This window comes from Convolutriloba macropyga, chromosome 8 (assembly GCF_964194025.1).
Source record: "Convolutriloba macropyga chromosome 8, txConMacr16.3, whole genome shotgun sequence".
Lineage (NCBI taxonomy): Eukaryota > Metazoa > Xenacoelomorpha > Acoela > Convolutidae > Convolutriloba > Convolutriloba macropyga.
Window position 1 is genome coordinate 9,655,410 of NC_134475.1, and position 12,528 is coordinate 9,667,937.

Consider the following 12,528-nt stretch of genomic DNA (forward strand, 5'->3'; position numbering starts at 1 on the left):
GGCGTTTTGCTCCACAGCATGTCAGTTTTTTGTTTTCGAAGGGTGATTGGCGTTTTGCTCTACAGCATGTCAATCTTTGCAACATGAAACTTTATAACCTAATTTTTTTTCGACCCAATTTTTTTGTAATAGTGTTTTGAAATGAAACGGCGTTTTGCTCGACAGCATGCTAGTTTCGGTCAGGTTTTTAGGAGAACGGTAACGATCATTCAGGATAAGTTTCCTCGCTCTATGAAGATTAACAAAACTGGCGTTTTGCTCTACAGCATGTCAGTTTTTGGTTTTCGAAGGGTGATTGGCGTTTTGCTCTACAGCATGTCAATCTTTGCAACATGAAACTTTTCAACCTAATTTTTTTTCGACCCAATTTTTTTGTAATAGTGTTTTGAAATGAAACGGCGTTTTGCTCGACAGCATGCTAGTTTCGGTCAGGTTTTTAGGAGAACGGTAACGATCATTCAGGATAAGTTTCCTCGCTCTATGAAGATTAACAAAACTGGCGTTTTGCTCTACAGCATATCAGTTTTTTGTTTTCTAAGGGTGATTGGCGTTTTGCTCTACAGCATGTCAATCTTTGCAACTTGAAACTTTTCAACCTAATTTTTTTTACCCAATTTTATTGTAATAGTATTTTGAAATGAAACGGCGTTTTGCTCGACAGCATGCTAGTTTCGGTCAGGTTTTTAGGAGAACGGTAACGATCATTCAGGATAAGTTTCCTTGCTCCATGAAGATTAACAAAACTGGCGTTTTGCTCTACATCATGTCAGTTTTTGTTTTCTAAGGGTGATTGGCGTTTTGCTCTACAGCATGTCAATCTTTCCAACTCGCAACTTAACTGTTTTGCTTCAATGCGTGTCGTTCCGTCTTTCAAAATGAGGTTAAGGTCTTCAAAGTTAAGGTTTTGGTTTAAATGCAGTCCTCTGCAATGTGTTTGGCTTATCTTTCTCCTTGTTGCCCCTACACCAAATCAAAATTTTCAGAAATGGCACTTTTCGATATTCTTGATTGTATGGACCTAGAACAGGCGCAAAAGAGCAAGCTGGTTGAATTGGTAAAGGAGTCATGTTTAACGATTCGATCGTTTCAAATGCTCAGCAAGGAGGATCTGACTGGTATGGGTTTCCCCCATCCAGCCATTATCGAGATCAAGGATCTGATAAAGCAAAGAGGAGACACGCCGCGAACGCCAGTTGTAAACGCGGAGACTCCAAGTCCATTGCATGTAGAGACGCCATCTACAGCTAGCAATGAAAATCTTTCTATCCTGACGGCTAGCGAACTCAAGAGGTTGACTGAGACTCTGGATCTCAAATCAGCTGCTGGCCTCCGTGAATTTAATCGCGTGCTGGTTGCAGAAATGGTAAAGGTAGCTGTCGTTCTTTTCTTTTTTTTGAAATCCTCAATCTAAAAGTAATAACTTGAATCGAAAAGAAGACTTAAGATCTAAAACTGAAAATTGAAATGATTTTAGAGGCAGCCTACAGATCAAGCACTAACCCCGTGCAACAAAACAAAAATCAAATACGCCAACCTTGCCATCGAAACGTATCCTGAGTTGAAGTCAATTGATGCCTCCAATTCTGCTGTTAGTTTGCGTTTAGTATTGTATCTTGTTTTTGGTTATTTTCTTCAAATAGTATTTGTGTTTAGTCCGTGTTCTTCAAACCGTACTATGCGACGTACGAAAATGGTGTCCGTCGTGTCCATCCGCAATCGGGGGCGCTTGAAGAGCACCTAAAAACCCTTAGAGCGAAGGGCAAAAAATTATTTCTGAAGAATGGAGGTTCCTGTTTTTCTTTTTTTTTTTAATAATCAGAACGGTCGAGTAGTCAATTTTTTGCTTTGCTCGTAGGAACACCCCCGCCAAAACGAATCAGAAAATCCGCTGAGGTAAACGAGGAGCCCATAGAATTGGGTAAATTAATTGAAGTTTTCTCATGAGAGGGCATCGACTATCCACTAAAGCGTGAGGAGACGTTTACGGACAGAAAGTCTTTGTTGCAGACACGGGGCGTGATTGATTACGACCTTTATTTGTTTACAATTGGACTTGACCTTCGGTGCTTTGAGGAAGTAAGTTTGTTTTTTGGTGGATCGCCTCTCCTACAAAAAATTAAGTTCTAAATTGTAAAATGGATTTAGGTGAAATCTGAGTTCCGGTTATGGGTGCCCTCTTTCAGCGAGAAAACATTTTCTCATGTTTTCCAACCGGTGGTGCCACAATTGATTCTTCTCGCAGAGAAGGCGCCGCCAAGGGAAAGCATGGACAAGCTGACTTCTCTAAAAGCTCAGAACTGTAATATTTAATATATGTCAATTTAATTTGCTGTAGGCTTCTAACGTTCAATTTTCACGTTGTTTAGTGAGCGATCCCGTGTTTGCGCTCCGCGCTCTGCCGTTACTTCTTCCGGTTAAACAATCGGTTGGTAAAGAGAAGCGGTTCACGGTTGCGGAGCTCATAACAAACGCTCGTAATGCGTTCATTGTGGAAATATCGGTTAGTTTTTTTTTGCAAGTGTTTTGGCTTCTAATTTTAATGCGTGGGTTCAATATTTAGGACATCGGTAATCTTGATGCTGAATCGCGTCAGCATAAAGTGGGCACAATACTCTGCTCCATTTCGCAGGTATATTTAAAATAAAGGTTCATCGTTTTTTCTCTTTTCAAAAGAAAATTGTGTTCAGGTGTTTGTCGTTGGACCAAAATCTGTGCTTATGGTCTCAAATGTCTTTGAAGCTGTTGACATCGCCTTCCGACTGTTCTATGTGCTGAACTTAAAATACCCTGAAGCAACGAGCATTGTTTGGTCCTATATTCAAATGGTTCTCTTCAAAATCTGGGCGGAACCGTACCAACTCAAGTTGACGCATTTGTACGTCAATTGAATAACGTTGAAGTTGACAAAGAAAACTAATTGATAGCCTACCGCTAACTTAAAAATGTTGGATTGGGTTGTATTGAATGCATCTACTGTTGCTACTAAAACTGCTTCCATTGAGTGTTGTAATATTCTGGTTTCTGATTTTTGTTTAGAATTAACACAAAATTTGGTACTTGAAGAAGAGGTCAATTTTTATAGCTTTAACTCCGACTCACAGGGTCTTCATGAACCTCTTCTTCAGATCTGAAATGGCGAATTTCTCAGAAATTGAGCACATGGTTCAAGAGTACTACGAAGTTGCGAGTACTGACTGGGTTTTGTTGGAAAAGTATGTGGACAGTGATGGGGCCAGAAGTCACAGAGCAATAGGGAATGATGAAAGAATTCGTTGCTCGTCAAAATCCGCTTTGCATAAGTATATGGATGAACTGTATCAGGTTTCTCTTAATTTTGTTTCGTATGAAAAAGATCTTAGATTTAGTGAAGACTCAAGTCGTGGATATTGTGGTTATAAAGTTGTGGCAAAAAAAAAATTTCCAAGTTGGAGAGATTATTCCTGGATTGCATGGTGTTCTGGCATCCTGTCCTGAAAACATAGATTTCAAATTGAACTTCTCAGTGGTCAACATTAATAAAGTTTCTTATTCACTTCAAGGTCCACTATCGTTCGTGAATCATTCCTGCAGGTCAAACTGCAAATACAAGCAGATTAAAGGAAAAAAAGGTCTGGTTTTTCTATCAGTATGCAGTCCTATTGAGACGGGAGAAGAATTAACAACTTTTTATGGAAAAGGTTTTTTTGGTGAGAATAATCAGTACTGCTTATGCCCTCATGTAAGTCATCATGTATCCAGAAAGGTTAATATAGACCATGCAATTTCATGCAGTAGCAAAACAAGAAGTGGATTATCAAAAGTAAATGTTTCGAGTGTTTTGGATGACGCTGAAAATCAAGTGTATGAAAATGTTCAGATCAATGCATCAAGAAATGCTGAGTTTTATAATACCGAGGAGGTTAATGGATCAGAAATTGTTGATAATGTCTTGGTTGAAAATAATAGCATGACAAACGCTATTACAAATGAGACCCACGTTTCCCATGTTTCAGGTTTTCCTGCAGAAACGGAAGCTGATAACAGTGAAGATATAGATAATTTAGTAGGCAAAGCTAGGTCGTCGCAGCGCATCAAAACTCAAAAGGAGATCCCTTTTTCATGTGACAATAAACTATTTGAAGTATTTTGCGAGTTTTGTCAGACAGGCTCTGTTCTGTTAGATTCAAATTCGTTCATCCCCCACTTAACTAAGAATCATAAACTAGAAGCGGTGTTTATTTGTCCGCTTTGCGCTCGAGACTTCGCAAGTTTCACAAGGTTTGCATCTCACATGCGCGAACACATCTATCAACTCTCCGTAGAGAGACGCAGCAAATTGGCTTTAGAAGTTTCAGAAGACTCAGCTGTTGGTTCAACAGACGGTTTTAATTTAGATCCTGTTGCGGAGCCTGTCAGATGTAAATCTACGTTTTCAATTAAAAAAGCAGCAAAAGTTGCTGTAAAATCTATTGTCAACACTCCTGTTTCTGATGACACAACTGTTCCGGACTTTCCTTTTTGTTCTCAGTCGCTGCCAATGTTGTTACCAACTGAGAACCTTTCTAAACCGGTGACTATATACAACTGGCCGCGTGATAGGTTTTTTTATTCGCTTCAGCAATTGGAAATTTTTACTTGTAAGCAACCTGCATGTAAATATGATGGTTTAACGCTTCTAAATTATCATTTTCATATGAGTAATGCCCATGGATCTTCCTCTACTCTTTTTTGCTGTTTTTGTTCGAGAGAGTTCAGTAGCTTATTTCGACTCCGCAGACATGTAAGAGATAATCATAAGAGCGCACAACCTGTCGCAAGTGAAAAGGATCAGGAAGTGTTAGGTGGACAAATGTTAGACCATGAATTAGAAGAGGATGATCCGAACGAAAAAATTTTTAGTTTAGGTGTCAATGACTTCGACTCTAGGCTCAAAAGGTTAAATTTCAAGTCTTCGTCTACAGATATTCTTTTGCATAGTTTAAGAAATTCGGCGTCAACATGGAACCAATGCTTCGCTTTTGCATCTGCTGCTGAAAATATCACTAATGATCTTATTGAGACTGTTAAGTTATCGCTCTTAAAAATACAAACTGAAATTCCAGAGGTTTCAGAAAACGAAACTTTTAAAAAATTGCTTGAGTCTTGTTCTGTTGAAGAATCGCCGAAAAGTCAAAATCAATTGCTTCGTGTTCTTACGAAGGAGTCATGTTTTGTTAGTCCTGAGGATCTTTTTTTTGGCACACAGTTCGAAATTAAGAATGTTAATGGTGTTCCTCGCTATAAAGAAGTTGAACGTTGCGGTCAGTTTATTTCAATAACAGAGGTGTTAAAAAATGTCGTGCTAGTTCACGATGAAATTTTCAACGTTTGTTTAGCTTACGACCAGTTTCTCCACACTCTCAGTAAGTCTGGCACCCTTTTTGATGGTATGCAAACAAAAGGTAAACTGGAAACAAATAGCACAGCAATAGCAGATGTTGATACGTTTGCCCGCTGTAACGATGGTGAAATAGTTTTCCGTATATCTTTGCAGCTTTACTTTGATGAAATTGAGCCCGTGAACCCCATTGGATCGAGAACTACTATTCATAAAATTGGTTGCTTTTACTGGAATTTGAAAAATTTACCACCCTGGATTTTGTCTGATATGAAATTACCTTTTGTAGTTGCTTTGGTACCCTACCTTGATGTAAAATCTTTCGGTTTTAAAAACGTGCTTAGTAAAATAAGGAATGACCTGAGAAAGTTGGAGACAGGTAATAACGTAACTACAAACGCTGGACATAAACTGAAGCTTATGGGGAAAAACATGAACTTTGTTGCTGATAATCTTGCCTATCATGCTGTTTTTGGATTTGTCGAAAGCTTTTCTAAGGGTTCGTGTTGCGAAAAGTGTACTACGCCGCAGTCTGATTTTGCCTCGGTTTTCGAAGAGAATGTTGCAAAACTTAGAACACCTGAGTCATGCCGAAATGATGTTGCTGTAAAAGGTTCGGGGGTAAAAAATTTATGCAGTCTAGAAACAAGTTTTTTTGACCCCTATAAAAATTTTACGGCCGATTTGCACCATGAGATTTTCCAGGGTGGCCTAATGCACACTGTTAAAATTGTTTTACACAACCTAATTTTTGTTTCCGGTTTCTTCACATTAGAGGAATTAAATGATCGATTAAACAATTTCGACTATGGCCGCGACGTGGACGGTAAACCATCGGAGTTTACCGAAGAGAGGTTAATTGTTTTCTTTTAATAAATGTTAGGTAATCTTTTTCTGAGATTTTTTTGATATTTTTTTAGAATCAAAGAGAAAACAGCAAAGACTCTGAAAGAAAAATACGACCAGATGTTTACACTTTACCGCTTCTTGCCGTTGCTTGTCCACGACCTCGTTCCATGTGGGAATGACATCTGGATTATTTTGCTTGAATACTTCGACTTGGTTGCGTACCTTCTGAGCCCATCTTTCAGCGAAGCAGACTACAGCATTCTTGCTGTTCTTATCCGTTGGTGTTTTTCATTTCCCTGATTTTTTTTACACTGCTTACCTTACGAACACCCTTCTGTTTTAGATGAACACTTATCGTTGTTCGTGGAGCTGTTTCCTGATTCAAGTGTAGTCTTCAAACAACATCGCCTCATACACTACCCAAATGTTTTACGCGCTTCCGGTCCTTTTGTTTATCAGAGTGTGCTTCGTTATGAGAGAAAACATCAATTTTTTAAAAGATTGACCCATAATATATGTAATTTTAAAAATATATGTAAGAGTTTAAGTTTGCGACATCAAATTTGCCAGTTTAATGATTGGCGTCATTCACCACCTTTCAAAAAACATGATTTTCCAGTCGCTTCAGTAAAACATCTTTCAACTGTTTTTGACTCTGATTTTGATTACAAAAATTTTTTTGGTTGCGACGAAGCGTTAGTTTCGAAACATGCTGTGATAAGGGGGACAAGGTATAGTACGAAAGATGTCCTAATAAGTTCTGTATCATCTGATAGCATGCCTATATTCGAGTTGGTCATTTTTATTGTCGTCAATCGAAGTCAAGTTTATTTCATATGTGAGCGGATTGTTGTCAAAAATTTTGACTCAAGTTCAAGATCCTATACTATTAGCAAACAAAATTTGCCAGGTAAAACCGTTGTTCCTTACCGCGACCTCTTTGACTTTCATCCACTTTCTCGACACTCTTGTTTTGTCCCTGGTTGTTCTTTTTTGCATATTTGTTTGCGGCATAAACTGCGTTTCAATAACTTTGCAGAAATGTTTGACTCAATGGTGTCTGAGTAAAACGTTAAATACGTGGTATGTTTTTTTCAGGTCGGACTTTTTTGTTATTTTTCGCTCTTTTCACAAAAAAAATTTTCGTTCTTTTGTTTTTTTATGCGCTTGTTTTTTTTGACATTTTTGGGATGGATTTTGAAATTTCTCAGCTCTTGCTTTTTTTATACTTTTTATTGATTTTTTTGTTTGTTTTGAGGAATGGACCCGGACTTCAGATGTGGTATCATGAGAACAGACGAAACAACTTTAGACTACAGTATACGTCTTGCGCAACAAATTGACAATGGAATGGAGCTAAACCAGAAAATTTGTTTCATTGGTGACTCAAATATGCGCGATTGTTTCAAAAGCTGCAGTCATTATGAAATTTTGAAACCGTACGCGCATCTTTTTGAGCTTCATGTAAAAGGAGGTGCTAAGATATCTCACCTTAGAGAAATATTCCACAAAGTTGCTCATTTTCGTTTCATAATAGTTGGCTTAGGTGGTAATGATCTAAATTCAACTGCAGAAGATGACATGTTAAAAAACTTAAAAAACTTCCTATCGCATTTGCCCGCTAAAAGACCACAGCAAGTTGTGTTCTTTTTGCAGTTGTTCCCCAGGGGTGACCATTTGAAAAAGGATAATGGTGCTAAATTAGTCAAGTTTAATGATATGCTGAGATCTAATTTTCCGAATGAATATCATTCGACTTCATCCTGGGTCTCGAGGTGTCACTTTAGGAGAGACTCTGCAATCTGTCATTTTGATAAAAAATATCTTGGTCTGTTCGCTAAAGTGCTGTGTAAGTGTTGTGATCACATCATTCGCAAGGCATGTGTTATTGACTACAGCAGTAATCCTGATGATCCATTTTTTAACTTCTAAATTGTTACGTCAAAAGAAAACATCCGAAAAACTTCTCATATTGTTTCTTCAATAAATTTAGCGCTTGAATTAGTATGCTTTTATTTAATTTAAACGGATCTTCTCAACTAGTCTTCCATTATTATTCAATCCGATCAATTGCTTTTGTGCTGTTGTTAAACAACTCTTATTAATCAGATTTTATCTTTTTAGAAAAGTTCTGAAAAAATCAAAAAATATCTTGTATTTAATTTAGCTTATGCATGTCCTCATTGATTTGCTCTTGCGCTATTGCTAAACAACTCTTAGTAATCGGACTTGCTTATCTGCTTTAGAAACAAATGTGTGCTTGTGTCATAATGTGCTTCAATAACAGATGTTTATAGTGTGTTCTCTGATTATGAATTAATAATTTGCTTTAGAAAATAAAAAAGCACAAAAAAATCTTGATTTTATTCAAGCTTATGCCTTTTAGCTCAAACAGCGGTTATAACATGTCTTATCTTCACGTTACGTTCTGTTTAACTAATTAGAAATTAATAATTTGCTTTAGAAAATTAAAAAAAAAAAACAAAAAAAATCTTGTTCACTTTAATTTAGCTTAACTTTATTTCGCTTCTTAGCTTAGACATTTAGTTTTTCATGTCTTTAATTGATGTTGATCATGGTGTTGCGTTGTGTTCACTTTATTTGTGCGTTGTTCATTTTATTTACTGCTAACAATAATACTGTTTCTCTAAATTTAACGCTTGATTTATTATGCTTTTACTTTAACAAAGCTTCTTAACAAATCTTCAGCTTTTAATATTCTCTCCAATCATTTACTTTTGTGCTGTCGCTTAACAAACAATAATAATTGCATCTTTTTATCTATTATAGAAACAGTGGTCTGCTCATCTCATAGTTTGCTTCAATAACAGATGTTTATAGTCTGTTCTCTCACGTTTGTTTTAAACTGTCTCACCCCTAATCTTTGTTTACATTCTTTGTTTACATTCTTTTATATTCTTGTTTACATTCTAGAAGTAGTTCTGATTCGCTGTTATATTTTTCATAATTACTCTCCCTTGCTTTGATTGATAAATCAAAGCAAGTAAGGTCTTTCTGAAAAAAAATTAACTATTTTTAGTTGCTTGATTGCATTTAAATATTTCACTGCAAAGTGGATTTTCTTTTTGTCTAATTTAGTTAACAGGTCACAGATCACTTCATCTTTGCGTACTAACCAGATTGCATTTTCTTTGTGTTACTTGCTATCCATCCGCAGCTCACCATTTTAAAATAAGCGTCATGTGCATTTTTGTCATCTACATACTGCTTTCCTCCTTTCAAATTACTAAGTAATTGCTTTGATTGTCATTTAACTTAACTCGCTTTACTACTTTTACTACCTGTCCAGTGCTTATCTCATAAAGAACCCTAACGTATTCGAAAATATTTAACGATTAAGTGTCGAGTTTATTCTTTGGTTCTTTGCTACATTTATTGGTGAACATTTATCAAGTATTTTTAATTAATGTTGGTCAACCCCTGGGTTTTTTGAGTTGCAGGAATATTGATATCCGGGCCGTTTTGCTGCACAGCATGGTCTTTTAATTAGATTAATCATTGCAAACAGTGTTTTGCTCTACAGCATACTGTTTGTTGTCAATGGGTGTTTTGCTTTTCAGCATACCCGTTATTGGTGAAGTTCCTTTATTCCTGCAACCAAATTAACTATACTTTATCTTTATTAGCATTGTCCTCTCCATGAACCGCTTTGTTCCTTTAACCATACCGCATTTATTACTCACATTCATTTAACTTCATTTTCATTCTTCTGCTTGCTTTGTTCAATAGATGTGCTATATATAAAACATTCGTTATCAAAATGAACTCTATTTGATTATAGTAACATTTGTGTGTCAATTAGTTGTAGGAATTTTAGTTCCTTAAGCCATTATTTTGTTTCATAGTTCGAAAATTCGCCATGTCAAATGGTGTTTTGCTCTACAGCATACCGTTTTATTGCGAATTGGGATTTCATTTTGGGCTTAACCACTTTCGGCTGAATGTTAGTTCCTACAACAATTTGACAATTTGCTCTTCTAAAAACATTTTATTTGTTCATATTACTTCATTTTGATGATTTTATTTGCTTCAAAAGCTGGGACCACTTTCTCATGCAAACTTCATTTATCATTCAATTTACTTCTATTTCCTACTTGTTCCTGTCAGATTAAGGGTGAGACGAGGTACGAGCTCTCAGACATTTGAATGTGTTCTGGTTTGCTCAAATCCTCAAATGAAATACGTTGATTGAATTCAAGACACTATTTTCTTGTTTTTTGTTGTTATTATCTCTTTTTCAATGTTCTTTGGAAGTGCTGCAATGAAAATGAGTTTTTTGTAGCGCTTACAGTGGTTTGTTCATTGTCCTCAGTTCTTTCTGTCGTTCCATAGGAGCGCATTGGTGATCATTGGTTTTTCATAGCTCTTATTGAATTTAAATCTGTCTCGAATTGATTGTTCGGCTTGCTTGATTTGTGTTACTCACATCTATTGTGTCCTAATGAGTCGTTTCTGGTCATTTTTGTTGTTGTTTGTTTGTCGATTTTTTGCTTGTCTTTTAGCCTAAAATAGTTAGGTTCTCCTTTGTTGTTATTCTTTGTCATCCTTTTTTGTATTTTCATAGAAGCGCTGTGATGAAAACATTGAGGTTTTTTGAGCGCGCACAGTTGTGTTTCTTCTCTAAATTCTTTTTCTAACCCAAAGAAGCGCTGTGAAGAAAACATGTCGTTTTTCTGAGCGCTTACAGTGCTTTGTTCTTTGTCCTCAGTTGTCGCTGTTGTTGCATAGAAGCGCATTGATGATCATTGGTTTTTTAGGCCTTTTTGATTTTACATCTGTCTCGATTTGATTGTTCGGCTCGCTTGATTTGTCATTTTTATTGTTGTTTGTCAATTTTGTCTTGTCTTTTAGCCTAAAATAGTAACGTTTCTCTTTGTTGTCGTCATTTGTTCTTTGTCCATAGAAGCGCTGTGATAAAAAACATTGAGGTTTTTTGAGCGCGCACAGTTGTGTTTCTTCTCTAAATTTTTTTTCTAATCACAAAAAAGCGCTGTGAAGAAAATATTGCGTTTTTCTGAGCGCTTACAGTGGTTTGTTCGTTGTCGTCAGTTCTTTCTGTTGTCCCATAGAAGCGCATTGATGATCATGGGTTTTTAGCCCGCATTGATTTTATATCTGTCTCGATATGGTTGTTCCGCTTGCTTGATTTGTCTTTCTCACATTTATTGTGTCCTAATGAGCTTTTGGTCTCATTTTTATTCTTGTTTATTTGTCGATGTTGTCTCGTCTTTTAGACTAAATTAGTTAGGTTTTTCATTTGTTGTTGTTCTTTGTCATCCTTTGTTGTTTGTCCATAGAAGCGCTGTGATAAAAACATTGAGGTTTTTTGAGCGCGCACAGTTATACTTCTTTTCTAAACTTTTTTTCTAATCCATAGAAGCGCTGTGAAAAAAATTTGATGTTTTTCTGAGCGCTTACAGTGGTATGTTCGTTGTCCTCAGTTCTTTTTGATGTACCATAGAAGAGTATTGACGATCATTTGTTTTTTTAGTCCTTATTGAATTTAAATCTGTCTTGATTTGATTGTTCGGCCTGCTTGACTTGTCTTTCTCACAACTTATGTGTCCTTATGAGCTTTTTTCTCAAGTCATTTTTATTGTTTGTCAATTTTGTCTTGTCTTTCAGCCTAAAATAGTAAGGTTCCTCTTTGTTGTTATTCCTTGTCACCCCTTGTTGTTTGTACATAGAAGCGCTGTGATAAAAACATTGAGGTTTTTTGAGCGCGCATAGTTGTGTTTCTTCTTTAATTTTTTTTTCTAATCCAAAAAAGCGCTGTGAAGAAAATATGGCGTTTATCTGAGCGCTTACAGTGGTTTATTTATTGTCAGTTCTTTCTGTTGTCCCATGGAAGGGCATTGATGATCATGGGTTTTTTAGCCCTCATTGATTTTATATCTGTCTCGATATGGTTGTTCCGCTTGCTTGATTTGTCTTTCTCACATTTATTGTGTCCTAATGAGCTTTTTCTTTTTCTCGTTTATATTCTTGTTTATTTGTCGATTTTGTCTCGTCTTTTAGCCTAAAATAATTAGGTTTTTCGTTTGTTGTTGTTCTTTGTCATCCTTTGTTGTTTGTCCATAGAAGCGCTGTGATGAAAACGTTGACGTTTTTTGAGCGCGCACAGTTATACTTCTTTTCTAATTTTTTTCTAATCCATAGAAGCGCTGTGAAGAAAATATGATGTTTTTCTGAGCGCTTACAGGGTATGTTTGTTGTCCTCAGTTGTCGCGGTTGTTGCATAGAAGCGCATTGATGACCATTGGTTTTTTTAGGCCTTATTGATTTTACATATGTCTCGATTT

At 36.4% G+C, this 12,528-nt stretch overlaps 1 protein-coding gene across 1 annotated transcript in view; it reads left to right on the forward strand.

Annotated features, from left to right (window-relative positions):
* The first annotated feature begins 985 nt into the window (after positions 1 to 985).
* The window catches only part of LOC142344360 (uncharacterized), a 23,634-nt gene continuing 12,091 nt past the window's right edge, over positions 986 to 12,528 (forward strand). The window contains exons 1-5 of the mRNA XM_075395948.1: positions 986 to 1,369; positions 1,654 to 1,786; positions 2,367 to 2,500; positions 2,688 to 2,875; positions 3,126 to 3,314. Of these exons, the coding sequence (XP_075252063.1) occupies positions 986 to 1,369; positions 1,654 to 1,786; positions 2,367 to 2,500; positions 2,688 to 2,875; positions 3,126 to 3,314 (1,028 nt within the window). The remainder of the gene's footprint in view (positions 1,370 to 1,653; positions 1,787 to 2,366; positions 2,501 to 2,687; positions 2,876 to 3,125; positions 3,315 to 12,528) is intronic.